Source organism: Vitis riparia, chromosome 9, assembly GCF_004353265.1.
Source record: "Vitis riparia cultivar Riparia Gloire de Montpellier isolate 1030 chromosome 9, EGFV_Vit.rip_1.0, whole genome shotgun sequence".
In the NCBI taxonomy this organism is placed as follows: domain Eukaryota; kingdom Viridiplantae; phylum Streptophyta; class Magnoliopsida; order Vitales; family Vitaceae; genus Vitis; species Vitis riparia.
In genome coordinates this window covers 4,895,311-4,911,471 of record NC_048439.1, presented here as the reverse complement: position 1 = coordinate 4,911,471, position 16,161 = coordinate 4,895,311, and the positions used below count along the sequence as shown (strand labels likewise).

At 36.9% G+C, this 16,161-nt stretch overlaps 2 protein-coding genes across 4 annotated transcripts in view; one reads left to right on the top strand and one right to left on the bottom strand.

The window, feature by feature from the left end:
* The first annotated feature begins 202 nt into the window (after nt 1–202).
* LOC117922313 (E3 ubiquitin-protein ligase At1g63170-like) lies at nt 203–6,472 on the top strand. The gene is made up of 6 exons (XM_034840421.1): nt 203–318; nt 1,119–1,920; nt 4,373–4,498; nt 4,586–4,877; nt 5,541–5,745; nt 5,819–6,472. Exons 2-6 carry the CDS (start codon nt 1,262–1,264, stop codon nt 5,875–5,877), a joined length of 1,341 nt encoding a protein of 446 aa, XP_034696312.1. The 5' UTR covers nt 203–318; nt 1,119–1,261; the 3' UTR covers nt 5,878–6,472.
* A 4,923-nt stretch (nt 6,473–11,395) lies between these two features.
* The window catches only part of LOC117922244 (N-terminal acetyltransferase A complex auxiliary subunit NAA15), a 37,704-nt gene continuing 32,938 nt past the window's right edge, over nt 11,396–16,161 (bottom strand). The window contains exons 22-26 of one of the 3 annotated variants that reach the window (XM_034840301.1): nt 14,208–14,305; nt 14,047–14,105; nt 13,859–13,970; nt 13,634–13,731; nt 11,396–12,192 (exon numbers count right to left, since the gene is read on the bottom strand). In XM_034840301.1, the coding sequence (XP_034696192.1) occupies nt 11,993–12,192; nt 13,634–13,731; nt 13,859–13,970; nt 14,047–14,105; nt 14,208–14,305 (567 nt within the window). In that variant the 3' untranslated portion in view covers nt 11,396–11,992. Of the gene's footprint in view, nt 12,193–13,633; nt 13,735–13,845; nt 13,971–14,046; nt 14,106–14,207; nt 14,306–16,161 lie in introns of those variants that run through there. The other 2 variants (XM_034840300.1, XM_034840302.1) reach the window with 2 other exon arrangements.

The window sequence follows — 16,161 nt, the reverse complement described above, 5'->3', positions numbered from 1 at the left end:
ATTTATTTGGAATTATCTTTTCCTAAATTGCAGAAAATAAATAATTAATTTATATATAAATATGTAAAAAAGTATTTTTGTTAATGTTAATTTCTAAATCCAACGGCCCAAAATCACTGTGCTGTCCTGTCATGTTTGATGTTAACGTTTGATCTTTCACAGGAACGTGTTTCTGTGAGCTGACGCTATATTTTATTGAGAAAATGGAATCTGAAACGAAAATGAGGGAAATGAAGAGAGGGTGAGCTTTGTGAACACTCAACGCTTCTCTTCTTTCTCCCAAGTGTCCCTTTAACGGCTGTTACTCAGTTGAATCTGGTACACCTTTCATCTTTATGAATTTTCAATGTGTGTTGCAATTTTCTTGATTAGGGTTTTTGTTTTCTCTGTCAATTTTGGCGTTTGCTGGCTTAATTTCATGAATCTTTCCTTGGGTCAATCAGTTGGTTTGTTAGTGAGCTCAATTTTGTTAAAATTGTAACTTTTTGGGATGATTAGTATTTGCAATTGGTTTAATCTATTTTGTGGATTTAATATTTGAAATTCTTTTGTTAATGGTTTTTGCTTCTAAGATTGAGTTCCATTTTTCATTTAGAGCGCTTGGGGGTTTCTCTTGCTGGTTCGATTGGTGGGTCTCTGAGCCCTGGTGGTATTGTGTGTTGATTTTTTTTTTTTTTTTTTTTTTTTTTTCTGATGATTAAGATTCAGCTGAAAATGTAGTGTGTTTGATCAATTCCATAATGTGTTTGGTGAAATTCTTCAGTTAATGCTTTCTTCTTTGTGAGAAACTTGTTTAGTTCAATGATACTATTACCTTTCCATGGAAATTTAGATATTAATATTTCTTCTTTTCATCTTCTTCTTGAATGCAATCTTGATCTCACAAAATAGCCTAACAATTTTTATGAAAGCCATTTATGTTCTGTAGTTGTCCATCTGTGTTGATAGTGATATCACTCTCTAAATAATGCAATACCGTGGGCCCTTATGCGTATATCTTGAAATTCTGCTTTCTTGAGAGTGAAGGAAATGCCATTTGATTATGATTCTGTGCCAGTTTCTTTTCAAAACAGAATGCGAATCGAATCCTTAATATTAATGGTTCCAAGTGTTTGTAGGTGTCTGGCATGACTTATTAATCACATAAGACAAAACTCTGAGATCTTTAGTGAGAACAAGAACTTGGGAAAAGGCAGCAAGTTGGAAATCTCAGCATTTTAATCTATGCTTTCTCTTCTGCTCATTTTGTTGGCGGACTTAGATGGCCATTCCGTCACTGGAACCACATAGTGGAAGCCAAACCTACAAATACCCCTTGCTAATGGAAAGGACAGAAAATCATGGTGACCGTGAACACATCATTGACATAACAAGGAATGATGATGCTTCGTCGAGCTCATCTCATGATGATCACCATCCTGTAATGAACCCACCACAGCATGAAGAGAGACCATCAAGTAGCACTCAAACTCCTACTAATCAAACTTCATCTTCATCAAACAGATTAAACTCCAGGAACTCATCATTCATGAGGAGAAGTGATGGTTATAGTCGGAGGAGGAGGAGCCCATTGAATTCTGGGCTATGGATTTCTGTTGAGTTAGTTGTAACTGTGAGTCAGATCATAGCATCCATTGTTGTTCTGTCATTGTCAAGACATGAAAATCCACGAGCCCCATTGTTTGCATGGGTTGTGGGTTATGCATCTGGTTGTTTTGCAACACTTCCTATTCTTTACTGGCGCTATCGTAGCCGCAACCAGAGTAATGAGCAAGAGTCTAGTCAATCACGTCAGGTCTCTTCTCAAAACAACCCTTCTTCTGAACCTACTTCTTATACAGCTATCTCGGTCAATCAAGCCTCGGAAACCGCCGGAGCAGCCACAAGACGCAGTAGATTTGTAGGAATCTTTCGTATGAGGTATGTTTGCTTTGTTTATATAGTGTTGGATTTCTGGTCCATGCCTCAATTTGTACTTTTTAGGTTTTTATATCCTTTCATTCAGTTATTAATGTAATCTAATCTTAATTGGTCAAATTATCTTTCCCTCAGTGTTTATCAAGTTTATGCTAGGTAACAAGGAAAAGATTAATCCATTCTTAATTACTCACCTGAGGCCAGCCCTGAAAAGAATCCATGTACTGAAAAGACATAGAAGTATGTATGACATATTTTCATTTTCTTTTTAATGACTTTTTAACATGACACAGCTGCCTTAGTTTTTACTAATGAAAAGATAAGGATATCGTCGTATTTTGTGAAGGTGATAGTAAAAATAGTTAAATCAATCAAAAGTAGATTTGATAAAACTAATTTAACATAATTAGAATATATGAGTATATCATGGATTGAGATATATTAATATTTAATTAAGATAACATTCTAGTGCATGGAAAATTTTCTCTCCTATGTGTCAACGGACTAAAATGTCAATAAACTGTAATTCATTGTATATGTAATTTGTGTTTAGGCTCCTTTATTTTTTGTTTTGCTTTTGAATGTATAGACTATATTATATTAAGAATTATGGTTGGGTGTTACTTGTTTGTAGTTAGATATAAACTTGTAGAGTGTAAGTTAAGATTTTTCTCTTATATTTCATGACTATCTGCAAGAAGATATGTTTTGAAATGGACTATAATTGAATGAAAGAAGGGCTATTGCCAAAGCCATTTTGGCTACTGCCAAAGCTGTTTTGGCTACTGCCAGACATTTAATGCAGCTTGTTAAGAAACACCATAGAAACAGCTGTGTAGCTTTGGCAACCCATTTTGGCATTTCCTTGAATATTTACATTTATATTTAAATTCATGGAGGTGCTTTGATAGAAAGAGTTTTCAGTAAATTCATTTCTCATAAGTTTTATGATGAGTTTCTTAAGAGCTGCTGAGTTGTTTCAAAGTTGTTAATCTAATGTACTCCAAATTTTACATTCAAATGCTTCCAAAAGTTTCCCCTATAAGATTTATAAGAAGTAGCTTTAGAAACAAATTTATGATGAAATTTGTTTCCCCTTTAAGTGGGATGGAAACCATGGATTATTAATGCCTTTCAAATGTTTTCTCAAGGCCCCCAAAAGATTTGCAAAAGACTGGAAATGGGTTACCTGCTCTTAACAGTAGAAAACGCCCTTTCATTCCATATATGGGTTGCACCAAAGCAGCTCAGAGCCATTCTGAAGAGCTCCACTTGATTTTAGCTGAAATATTTTATACCAAGTGAATCACTTTGCACACATTTGAGTTGCGTCCCATTTTGGCGATTCAAAAATACAGATCCCTCCTTGTTGTCCGGTGGTTGTCATGCTTGGAACTATAGTGATATTTTATACAAGGATGTATTTTACATTTGATTGCTTTGTAGGAAGAAGTAGCAATTTACATTGCATTAAAAATGGATAAGGTCAAATTTCTTTAGCACAAAAAGGAAAAAATAATCCTTGTTACAAAAAGGAAAGCTCAATGAATAGGGAGATGAGAAATCATTCACAACAATTCCACTAAAACTTAACCCTTAATACAACCCATCTAAAAATAAGAAGCTAAGAACCTAGAATAAACCTGTGCCCTTAAAAGGAGAAAAAACATCCCCCTGTTTAGTGAAATCAAACTAGGAAGAATGTCTGTGAACTCCTGCGTCCTGGATGCCCAAAGGCATCGAAAAGTGAATCTGATTGCTCAGCTTTAACAAAGATCTGTGTCTATCCTTGAAAATCTTAGTGTTCCCCTTCATCTAAATCACCCACATGATGCTGCAGCATGCAGAATGTCAACTAATTGTGAGCCCTTCTAAATCCTTGGAATGTAACAAGAAGCATACGGGGAATCTTTCTTGAGATTATCCACTGAACTCCCACCAAAGATGAATCACACATTTCAGATGCTTGCCTCTTATATGAAATAATGCAATGTCTTTAGAATGAAATGTACTGAGCATAACTTTCAAAATTAAGTTCACTTTTAGGGGAAAAGCTGGAAAACTTTGTGGTGTTTGTGGTGGTTAGTTGTTAAAAGAATTTTAGCTAATTAGAGAGAAGAAGAAATAGGTTGACGATAAAAACTGTGGAAGGTATTGTGGTTTGAATAGATGTATGCTTCTTTCTGCTGAAGATACAGGGATTCAAATTCATGTATGCTTCTTTCTGCTGAAGATACTGGGATTCAAACTCATGTATGTACCTTTACTAGATATTCATGCGACTGAACCTGTGCCAAATTTAGTATCTGAGGAAATCACAAGGCCTGTATTGCAGACCTTGTTTTGGCTTAGATGTCTGATAGTTAATTATTTTAAACTTTTAACCCTTTTTTGTATCCATTCAATAATTTATATACTGTATCGGTTAATGATGTAGCTGATTTCTGGTACCCAGGTTCAGTGGAATGGTGGACCATTTTAAGATGGCCTTGGACTGCTTCTTTGCAGTGTGGTTTGTTGTGGGCAATGTGTGGATATTTGGAGGTCACTCTTCTCCCTCTGATGCTCCCAAATTGTACAGGTAATAGTTGTAGTTATGTATATAGTCCATTTCTATTAGAATTCCACCCCTTTTGAGTCACTCAACCGTCTCTTGCCCTTCCTGCAGGTTATGCATAGTGTTCCTTACCTTTAGCTGTATTGGCTATGCTATGCCATTCATACTATGTGCAACAATCTGTTGCTGCTTGCCTTGTATAATTTCAATTCTGGGCTTTCGAGAGGACCTTTCTCAAACGAGAGGAGCTGCTCCAGAATCTATTGATGCCCTACCAACATACAAATTTAAGTTAAAGAAAAATGGAGATGTTGATGATCAGGAAGTCAACTCAGGAGCAGGTGAAGGTGGAGTCTTGGCTGCAGGAACTGAAAAAGAGCGTGCCATATCTGGTGAAGACGCTGTAAGTTAAATATAAAGTTTTGTGGGGGCTGATTTCAATCTTAAAATTAGAACTGTAACTGAATTGGGTTTAAATTTGGTAAAACTATTTAGTCATAAATTTGAAAATTTAGTCAAAAATAGGGGAAAAGTAGAGAAGTGTTAAACTTCAGATGGTTGATTCTGGAAACTTTAATAAACCAAGCAGGGTTTTTGAAAAATGCCAGGTGCCCAAAGTGGGCTTACACTCAAAAAATTGGAAGAAGTCAATAAGCAATGTGGGTTGAAAAAATATGGCTGATTTTTAGTTTTCTAATGGAGCAGTAGTATAATATGTTCTTGTCTGATATATAGCTGTGGGTGGGTATTGGAAAAAATTGTAAAGTGACCTTTTTGGATGTGATACGTTCCCAAGTTCATGTAGGTTTTTGAAGCGTGCCCCATTCTGTACAAGGCTACCTAGAATACCTCATAAATTTGTGGAGGGAAGGTGGTTGAAGCAACACGAGCTCAACCAATCACAACTATAAATTAGGGTTTTTTTAGAAATATTTCTTTCCCTCTTCTTTGGATGTGCATGTTTCCTTTTAGTTATTGTGCCTTTACTTTGTGTTTGTGTCTTTGAACACTCACTGACTGGTTTTGCAAGTAATGCGCTTTTTCTTCTCAATTCGATCTTATGCAGGTTTGTTGTATCTGCTTGGCAAAATATGCTGACAATGAAGAGCTGCGGGAGCTACCTTGCTGCCATTTTTTCCATGTGGAGTGTGTGGATAAATGGCTGAAGATCAATGCACTATGCCCCCTCTGTAAATTTGAGGTTGGTGGAACTAGTGGGGCATCACCCAATGCCTCAAGCACCAGTGAGCACCAAAGGGAGAGGCCAACAGGTAACGCATCAACTGAAGGTGGTAGTAGTGTATATGGTACTACGATGTTTTAATCCTTGAATTCTCAACCCAGCTGGATTGCAAACTTTCAAATGGAGATCCTCTTGTGCTTCAACCCCATTTGCAGAGTGATGTATTTAAACATCCACTTTGATCTCAGCAAGTTGGCCTGGACACCACCAGCAAATAGGTCATATGTGGGTTTTGAGTCATGCGATATACAGAACATTTGAGTTGGCCATGAAACATTGTGCTTTCTCAGATTGATGAAGCTAAAGGGAGAAAAAGAGGAAAATTCTCCTGGATTATAAACATGATTTTTCTCTATGTATATGGTTTCTATTTCAGACAAGCGAAAAACTCGGGTCTTTATGTGTTTATAATGGGATGAAAATGAGCGAATTTGAGTAGCTAGCCATTCAGACAGCTTCGCTATATATGGGGCATGTCTTGTGTGGAAGCCTGGGTTGCTCAGAGGGAGGCCTGATATAAGTTGAACACTGCAAGGGAGGATTGTGTTTTGTAATCACATTCAGCTTTGTTCCATGAAACCTTGGTTGATCTAATTGAGGACTGCAGCAGAAAGTTGTGATAAATTTGCTAATTTTGTAAGCATTATAATTAGAGAATGGAAAAGTGTGATACAATACATTGGTCTGAAAGTAAATGTAAAGCAGGAGCCCATCCTTTAATAATCCAGAACATATGATATGCTATCATTTCATGATATCTAATGTTTCATGCACCATGGGCTGATCTTCTACCAACTAGGTCTGTCATGTATGCTCTCTCACCCACCAAGCTTTGTCCAGGCTAATTTGCAACCTCATCTCCAAAATCCCTGATCTCTCTCTCTTGTTAGGTATCTCTCTTTTCTTCTCTTCATCAACTTTTGTTTTGTGTCCGATCTTAATTTTAATTTTGTCAACAAAAAAAAAAAAATTCTTATGCAAGCAGATCTCGAAATAAACATGGTTGGGATCTCTTTTATCGATCATCCAAATGAAATTTTTTCATGAATATGAAGAGCTATCACTTGCTTTTTCAGTTCCTTTTCAGAGTGGAGCACTCTCATTTGTTCCTTCTTAATAAGCTCTAATCCATGCAAGCTTGATATCCTTTGGTAGCCTTTCTGACTACCTTTGTTGTAATGCAGAAATGATGTGAAGGCATTCCAATTTTGGAGCAAAGACAATCATAATGAAGAATTTTTACCTTCTTGAATTTGGATTGAGCATTAGGTAGCAACTTAATAATTGTTAGACTATGGATGTATTTGGTTTTTTTTTACTTAATTCTAAATATAATTTAAAATTAAATAACATTTAATAGTGTTAAATATTAAGTTGTTTGTTTTTTTTTAATATTTTATTTCTATTAAATATTAAAAAGTAAAGAAAAACTAATAAATTATTTTTAATATTTAAGAAAAAAACTATATTTTTTATTTTTTTTATTCAATCAATAAGTTTAAAAAATAAGTAATATGTTAACAAAAAAAATTTAAAATAAATAAATAAACGATATGAAATCTAAAAGTAAATTGCTTTTAGCAAAAAAATAAAAAAACAAACAACACCCTAAGTGTTTGAATATTTGTCTCTAACATAGTTTTGCATAATCAATCCGATGCTTGAAATTGTGAAATTGGTGGAACTTGGCAATGTTTATGAAAAACAAATTTATTTTCTTTCCTTCACATTTTCTGGTTTTCGACTTGGTTGGTGCAATAAGCATTTATATAGGTTGTCAACATATTTAACAATTCGATATCTTGTCTTACCATATGTTGTAGTGATTGTTGCCATGTTACTCCAACATAGTACTCACAAGTCATAGCATATATGGCTTACTCTATATGTTATAGTTTGATCATCACAATGAATTGAACTTTTTAAACCATTGCACTAGAATTAAGTCATTAAGGTGCGTGTAGGACCTCAGGCGCTACCAACTCTGCTTTTAGGCAATTGCTTTTAGGAAAGGTGCATACCCTAGCCTTATAGTGCATTCACCTAAGCACCCACGACGAACACAAGGGGAGTTGATGAACGCGGTCAACTCTCCGATCTGCCAACAATCTTCCCCCCCCCCCCCCAGCGACACCCCTGGGGTTCGAACCCGTGACCTCGGCTCTGATACTACTTGTAGGACCTCAGGCGCTACCAACTCTCTTAAAAACAATTGCTTTTAGGAAAAACGCATACTCTATCCTTATAGTGCATTCACCCAAACGCCCACGGCGAATACAAGGGGAGTTGATGGACACGGCCAACCCTTCGATCTGCCAACAGTGCAGATCTCCCAAGCCAATATATTTGCATTTGTTGTTTATACAAGAAATATTTGGTTAAAAGGAATGAAATAATCCATAAATTATGAATCTAACATTTTTCATGTTTTTACTTGAAAGTAACCAATTTTTTACATAAATACTTTTTACCGTTTCAAGTATTTATATATAGGTTTTAAAAAAACGATATTTTTAGTTTTTACAAGAAAATAGTAAGGACTTTTTTGTCAAAATGAGAAAAAAAAGTAGGAAGAGCTAAATTTCAAAAATTGGGTTATCACTAGTCCTTTTAATCAAATAACCCTTTATACAAAATATTGATAAATATTTATTAACAAATTTGTAAATTTTTTATCAATTTAATTTCTTAATATAATTGTTAAGGAAAATGTGATAATAAAAGTTTATTTGAATTTTAGAGTGCACTTGACAGTGATTTTATGAAGTGTTTCTAGTTTTTTTAATATTTAAACAGAAAAAAAAAATTAGTATTAGAAAAACTAAAAATACTTCCTAAAATCATTATCAAATGCACTTTTGATCATCTACATCCCTACAACTTATTCATTGTTTTAAAACCTATCATACACAATATCTTTTACAGAATTCAATTGAATTTTGAAAACTTTGATCTCTACCGCAAATGCACATATTTGTTATTTGTCATTTGATAAAACATGATACATAAATAATCAAATGATAGTACTTTAACTAACTGCACTAACTTAATTTTTCATTAGATATCAAATAATCAAAATGATAATGAAGATTTTCAAGGATTGTGAACCTCATTAGAGGAAAACTTTCTACCAAGTTAGTGTACCAAAGATGGTACCCTATTCAATAAAAGATAGTACTTATATAAGAAAACCGTAACTATATAAAAGTTCATGACCTTTGGTATCATGGGTATTACCTTTTCCATTGCATCAATTCCATATCCACCTTATCGATTCTTATTGTTACCAATCTCATCGGAATCATTCCTTTTCTCTTCACGGATAAAAAAACTACATGGTTCTAATTTCTTACCTTGGCATTGATCTCAACAAAATATCTCATCATCTTTGAAAAAAATGTTATCTTCTCCATTTTAACAATCTTATTCCGATTCTCTTGTTGGTTTCTCCCTTTACTTTAAACATTACTTATCAGTCTAAGGTGGTGCTTGTTTTTTGGCTAAATAAAAAATCAAAATATTTGACTTTTTTCATTTAACTAAAAGTAATTCATTGACATCAACTAACATAAATAAACTAAACTTATTGATAACAAGTTCACTTTAATTATGTTGGTTAATATCAACAAGATATTTTTAGCTGAATAAAAAAAGCCAAATATTTTAGTTTTTTCTATTCAGCCAAAAAACAAACACCACTTAAATGTCTCCACCTCTCATTCAATAAAACAAAATTCTTTGCACTTACTCTATTTACAATCCATTGTTGGAAGCACTCAACTATCACCCAACAAAATTGTATCTACAATCCACATATAGAAAGTGAAAGTAAAACAAAAATCAATCTTCATTCACACTAAATCTACATTCAGTCGAATGAGATACTTAAGAGGATCTTCTCATTCAAAGATAAACCAACTTGGGTTTACATTTTTTTGGTAGTAATTAAAGATAATATACTTCTAAGCTTGATTGGCCATAGGTATAAAGGTTCATGAAAGCCATATGCCAACCTTTGTGGCATTGTCAACCTTTCTTGCATCAATCATATGAACTTATGAAGAGTAGTACATTTCACAAAGCCTTATATACAATTAAGGGAACCTCTCAAGGAAGCATAGGACATCTTCATTCTACACAGTGATACAACTAGTTGAGAGAGGCCAGTATCTTCATTATGAACAAAACCAATGATCTAACCATCATCTTCTTTAACATCTCCCTTTTCATTTGCATGATATATTTTCTGTTAATTTAGAACTAAGGTAGAAAATCATAATTCCAACTTCTTGGGATCATATATCACAAAGACAGTTGAGCCATACCAACTTCTTGGTATCTGCAAATTAAGAGCTTACTTCATTTTTTCCAACCAATAAGGGCTGAAGGTTGTTTCAATCTCAACAACATACAAACAACCTGACATTCATGAATTTGTGAAGCATAATGTTTAGCGAGTAGTAGATAGTAACTGAAAATTTTCTTTCATGTTTGAAAGGAAAAAAAGAGCAACCTACTAAAATTTTAATTAATCTAGAAGAAGAATCTTCATAACGAGTAGGTGTTTCCTTGTTTTTGTTTTTGTTTTTTGGCTTTCAGCCTTTTTCTCAACTGTCAAGAACATGATGCATGACCTCTCAATCAAAACTTATGATCTAGTTGATCGTTAACGAGGTGTAGCTCCATCCTGCTCTATTGACCACAACAAATTCAAAGAGAGCCCAACTACACTAGCCATGAAATTGCACCAAATCCGCAAGAAAACAATGCTAAAAAAACACGCAAAACCAAATAAATTCCCAAAAACTGATAATAAACCAAACCTTAGAGACTCAAACAACTCATACCTAAAAGCAGAGGTGCAACTTGGGTGGGTTGTCCCAACCCAACCCAACATTCAGTCAAGTTTGAACAATTATTTTCAATACTCGAGTATGACTTGGGTTGGGTTATGTTTTTTATAACCCGATCTCAATTTGGTTTGACTCACACCAAGGTTTGGATAATCCAAGCATAACCCAATTTAATATTTTTATAATATTTATAATGTTTTATAATTTTGGTTGGATTCAAATTAACCATCAACCCAACCAACCTGTGAGTTACAACCCTACCTAAAACGAAATCAACCTTGAGAAGCTGAAAATATTGAATATATGGTAACTTTAACACTGATTGAAAACAATAGCAACCACTGAGCTCAATCACTCAAGAGAGAATGAGAGAGACAAAGAGGCGAAAGAAGAAGAATATTTATTACAAATTCGTAAATGAAGAGATTCTATTTGGGGTGTCTTGAGTGTTTTCACTCCAAGGAAGAAAAGACATCTTGAGAGAGATGGAAAATAAGAGGGAGAGAAGCAACAAATATTAGGGTTCATGGGTTTTTGCATGTGATTACTTTCTCTATTATTATCAAGGCCATGTGGGAAATATCTACTTGGCAAAGACAAATGCATACATGGAAGGCTTAATTGGTAATATGAAGGGTAAATAAACTAAAAGTGCATGAAACTCCAAAAATTTTGGAATTACAGAACGAACTAATATTCTCGTATCACTGTGAAAACATTCTTTTCCTTCCCATAAGAAAAAAAATAGTTAGATGGGCTCTTGTTGAAATCAATCCCAAGAATAGGAGGTGAAGAAGGCATCACTAATAAAAATTGAAGCAACGGTAAAACAGAATCAATGCTACAACATTGCATTCCATACCAAAATTTTTCACATAAAATTAAGTGTTTATACATATAATAAATAAAAGGGTCAACAAAAATGGGCCAAGTACAACATGCTCAGGAGATCAGCTCTACAGGGCAAGTGCTCTATGCTGAGTGGATGTAGGGACCAGTAAGTTGGAAATGTCCGTAGTCCTCAAGCTAGAAGATGAAATTATCCAAACCTTGCAAGTACAAACCCATGGAGCCAACATTGTCTAGGATCTCACCAAAAAAGTGAGCAAATAGATAATTCAAAAACCCTAGAAACACAATGGGAAGTAAATTATACACATTTGCAAATGAATGCATTTCACAATCGGGTGGGGTAAGAACTGGTGGATTTTTAAAGAGAAAAAGAAAAATCTCTGAGCAACAGTAATTGGGATTTGCCAATAATTAACACAAAACCTCATATTGATCCTCCTCGGCAGCTCCCACCTACTCTTCTTTCAACTGGGTATATTTCTGAGCTGCAGCATTGGTTTTGTGAGACCATACCCATGGATGCAATCACTTGGCGGATGAACTAAGTGATGAAAGCATTTCACGATGTAGTTAGATGGCGAGGTTCTTAAATGCCTCTAGTTTTCCATTTGATGCAATAGAACCTGCATTTTGATCAGCAGTATGGTTGGCACCCCCATTTTCAGAGTTCTTGCATATCTGGTGTTCAGATGATTTGGAGATGGCAGAGCTGCACCTGCCCTCAAAGTATGCTGAATAAGGGAAGTACTCAGCACATCGCACTTTCCATCCTGAAAGAGAAGAAAATTCATTTTAGTACCATCGACAGAATATCATTTGTGATCAAGTTAGAATAAGCAATATTTGACCCCCCCAAAAAAAATGCTTTCTCATCTTTCTATTGGTCAGAGTTCTCTACTCAATGAAAGTTAAGCAACAGAACACCTGCAAAAATCCCATTTCTTTGTTTCTTTTTTTAACCATGAATCACCATGATAAGCTTGAGTCGGTTCAATAAGCATAAATAAGAAGTAGAGACTACATGCCTCAGCATGGTATGCTAAACAAATGGAGGAAAAGCATTGTGGAACCCATATGCCCCAGCTGCACCAACTATTTGGTAGACACATGTGCAGTACCATGAAAATTTTGGGACTGACTGAATAGTCTAAGACATGAATTAAGCAATAAAAGAAAAAGAAGAAGAAATAGTCAGATAACACTGGAAAGGTTTATAGAGAAAAAGAAAGTGCTCCAAATATCATTTGAAGACAAGGCACATATGATCTTAAACAGAGATTGTGCTGGTTGAAGAAGAAGTATTGGAGTATTAAACTAGATTTATTTAAGCCATTGAGGTCATGAATAACGTCAAATTCTACAAAAACAGCATTACATAAGTTCCAGCAGCATTAAGCACTGGGTTTTTGTGTGGTTATGCTCCTTAAGGATGAATTTATGGTAAAGAGGTCCATGATGTACCACATTTCATGATATAAAATAATGAAACTCGAACAACAATTGGAAATCAGAATTATGATGAGATGCTTTACAATCTGAAGTCCAAGGATGGGCATAAATAGGCCTACGTGAAATGAAGAAGGCAAGTAAAAATAAGATTGTAGAAACCAAAGCATACCCAAAACTCTCAATTATCATTAGATTAGACAACTAGTCCATAACTAGGAGGGGCTTAAAAGGACATTGCCCATAGTGGAGAACTGACTCCAGAGTTCTGTCTAACAATTGTATCCAACAAAAAGGAAAACTCCAAAATACAGCTACATGGCTACTGTTGCTCCATGTTAATAAAGTTAAGCAGTTAGGCAGCATGACATCCACAAAATGAATTCAGCTCAAAGATGAGTGGAATATGAGAAAAGATATGATAGGGTGAGTCCCCTAGTCAAAAGCAAGAGGTAGCATTGGTCAAAGACAAGAGCGGGTAATCTAAGATTTACTTTTTCCATGATCCCCCCTAGTTTCTTTTAACATTCTTTTCTATCTTCAAAACCAAATATAGCCTAAATAATAAATTTCAGAAAATTGGAAGTCAAAATAATAATGATGATGATTATATCCATATCATTTTAGAAATCACCCGAACAAAACAGTCAATGGAGGTATTTAAAAACATAATATAATAAATACCCATTCATATTTTAGTCATCCAATAAAACTATACATGTAAAGAGCACTAACAGATAAGATAAAATGATGTGCAGAACTTACTCGATGCAGCATCGCAGTCAACCAAAGCTGTCCCTAGCAGTTTGTGGACTGCAATACAGTCTTTAAGTTTCCATTTCCTGGCTGGTGCAAGTGCTTCACTTCTAATTTAGTCAAACAAAAAGAATTTCAATAATAAATCCTTCTTAAGAGGTACTCAACAAATATACCATTGAAATAGAAATAAAAAAACAAGAAAATAGAGCATATTTTACTGATAGGTATTACGTTGACACCAGGTTGTCGTTTGAATCTTCAATTAATTTGATAGCCTCAGCCTTCTTATCTGGTTCCAAGACAGAGAGCATTTCTGCCACTGCTGCTCTATGCGTCAAAGAATCTGCAGGAAACAAGGAAAGGAAGTTCATAATAATGCTAAAACCAGTGCACAAAAGATAGACAAGGCAGAGGCTGACCTTTGTGTTTCTCAAGGAAAGAGATGTTCGCCTCAGTGAGAGATTTTCCATGCAACTGACTACATAACAGGAAGAAACAGAAGCATTTACTATGCAACTTAAGCAGAATAAACACAACTCACAGCATCAAAGGAGAAAAAAGAAGCAATGTCCAAGAGAACCTGAAACTAGGGCGCTCTGCTTCTAAAACACTCCAAATGAGCTTCTCTGTGTCAGTCACTGGAGCATCCATAGAGCTCACTTTATGGAAAAATCTAATCTGCAGTAAAAGAAGTTTACAATCAGCATGCATAGAGTGTGAGGCTCTTTCACGCCTAGAGGGAACTGTGTTTTACACCTATGCATTAAGGAAAAAGAATCTAATAGGATTAAATATATGTAGACTACAATCTGAAATTAAAGTCTTATCTTAGTATTAAATGGAGGAGAGAGAGAGGGTTAGAGAGAGAAAGATTGCGAGAGAGAGAGATAGCGGCGGCAATGGGGGATCGACAGAAATTGTAGACGGCGAGCGCCATGCGAGGCCTGGGAAGAAGGTTAGAAAGGGTGGATTCGGCGTGGAATCGAAAATGTTTGAGGTTGAGGTGGAGGAGAGGAGAGGCAGACTGCAAGCCACGATTGTGGAAAGGAAAGGAGGGATCTTGTCGTGGGTCAGACTAGGTCCGGTGAGCCTTGGGATAGTCCTCGAGTGTCTGATTCTGAGTATTGAGGATGTAAGGATGGGTAGGTGGGTACGAGAGTGGAAGGAGAACGGGAGGGAGTATTCTCTGTCGCGCGACTATAATAGAGGGGGCTGTTTTCTCCGTCTGAGGGTTGCGGACCTGGAGAGAAAGAGATTTAGCGTTTTTATTCCCAAAGGAAGAGGAGCAAAGGGTGGCTGGGCTTCAATGGTGGAAATACTACGGAGATTGGGCTGTGAAGAAGGAAGTATTAAGAATCAGAAGGAAGACGAGCCACGGTCGAAGCCAATCATGGCGAAGACATATGCGGAAGCGACCAACATGGCGAGGGGAAAGGAAAGAACAACAGTAAGGGTAGAGGTAACCAAGGAGGAAGTGGGTCGGAACCTATCTAAACTTGAACATTGCATTGTCGGGACATGGAACCCTAATGCAGCAAAGGGGGACGATCTCAGAGGGTGGGGAACTCAGTTAGCGAGAATCTGGAGGCTAAAAGGAAATTTAGGGCTTGCAAAAATGGAGAGGGGCAAGGTTTTAATGGAGTTTGAGCTCCCGGCAGAGGCAGAGCAAGCCGCTAAGAGTGGAAGTGTGTCGGTCGGGGGGCTATTTCTCCGTCTAGAGAAGTGGAGGCCGGAGACGGGATGCCTGAGGGAAGGGGAAAGAAGCAGTGAAGCATAGGTGAGGGTAGTAGGCCTACCCGTTTCCTTGTGGGAGCGGGATATTCTGAGGAGGATTGGGGATGCGTGTGGGGGATTCCTTGCGATTGATCATCAAACGGAAAAAATGGAGGAGTTACAGTGGGCACGACTCTTGGTGAAGCAGAACGATGAGTTTCTCCCCAATGAGGTGGAGGTTTGGGTTGAAGGGTCTTGCTTATCGATAACCCTATGGTGGGAAACCAGGCCAGTCATGAAAGTTCCGATGACTGAAAAGAAAGGGAAGGCCGTCGCAATGGGAATGGAGGTAGGGGGTGATGTTAGTGCACGCGCGAGGGAGCGCGTGACGGTGGCGATGGAGGGCCCGAGGCTCGAGGACATCCTGCTGACTATCGATGGGACGCGGAGTCAGTCCAGCGAGTCGGGCCAAACCTCGAATCCCTCTCGGAGCGAAGACGGGCCTTCAGATGGGCCTCTTGCATCGGGTGGGCTGGGACTGTTGGGCCAAGCGAGGTCCTCTTGGTGGTCTAAGGCCTCTTCTCCTGGGCTAAATTCGTCTGGGCCAGTTAATTCTGGGTTTGGGAAGCCCATGGAAAAGGCCTTGCCCTCGAGTCTGCTTCAAGGGGTTGGGCTGGCTTCTCAACGCCCATCTTCTTCATTTAGGGCCCAGGCGGAGAAGGGCCTCTCTGCTGCGGAGTGCAACCAAAGCCCATTAAGGGGCCCAGACGCGGCTATCTCCCCTTTCTGGGTGAAGGATGGTCAGTGGGGGCTCTATGGAG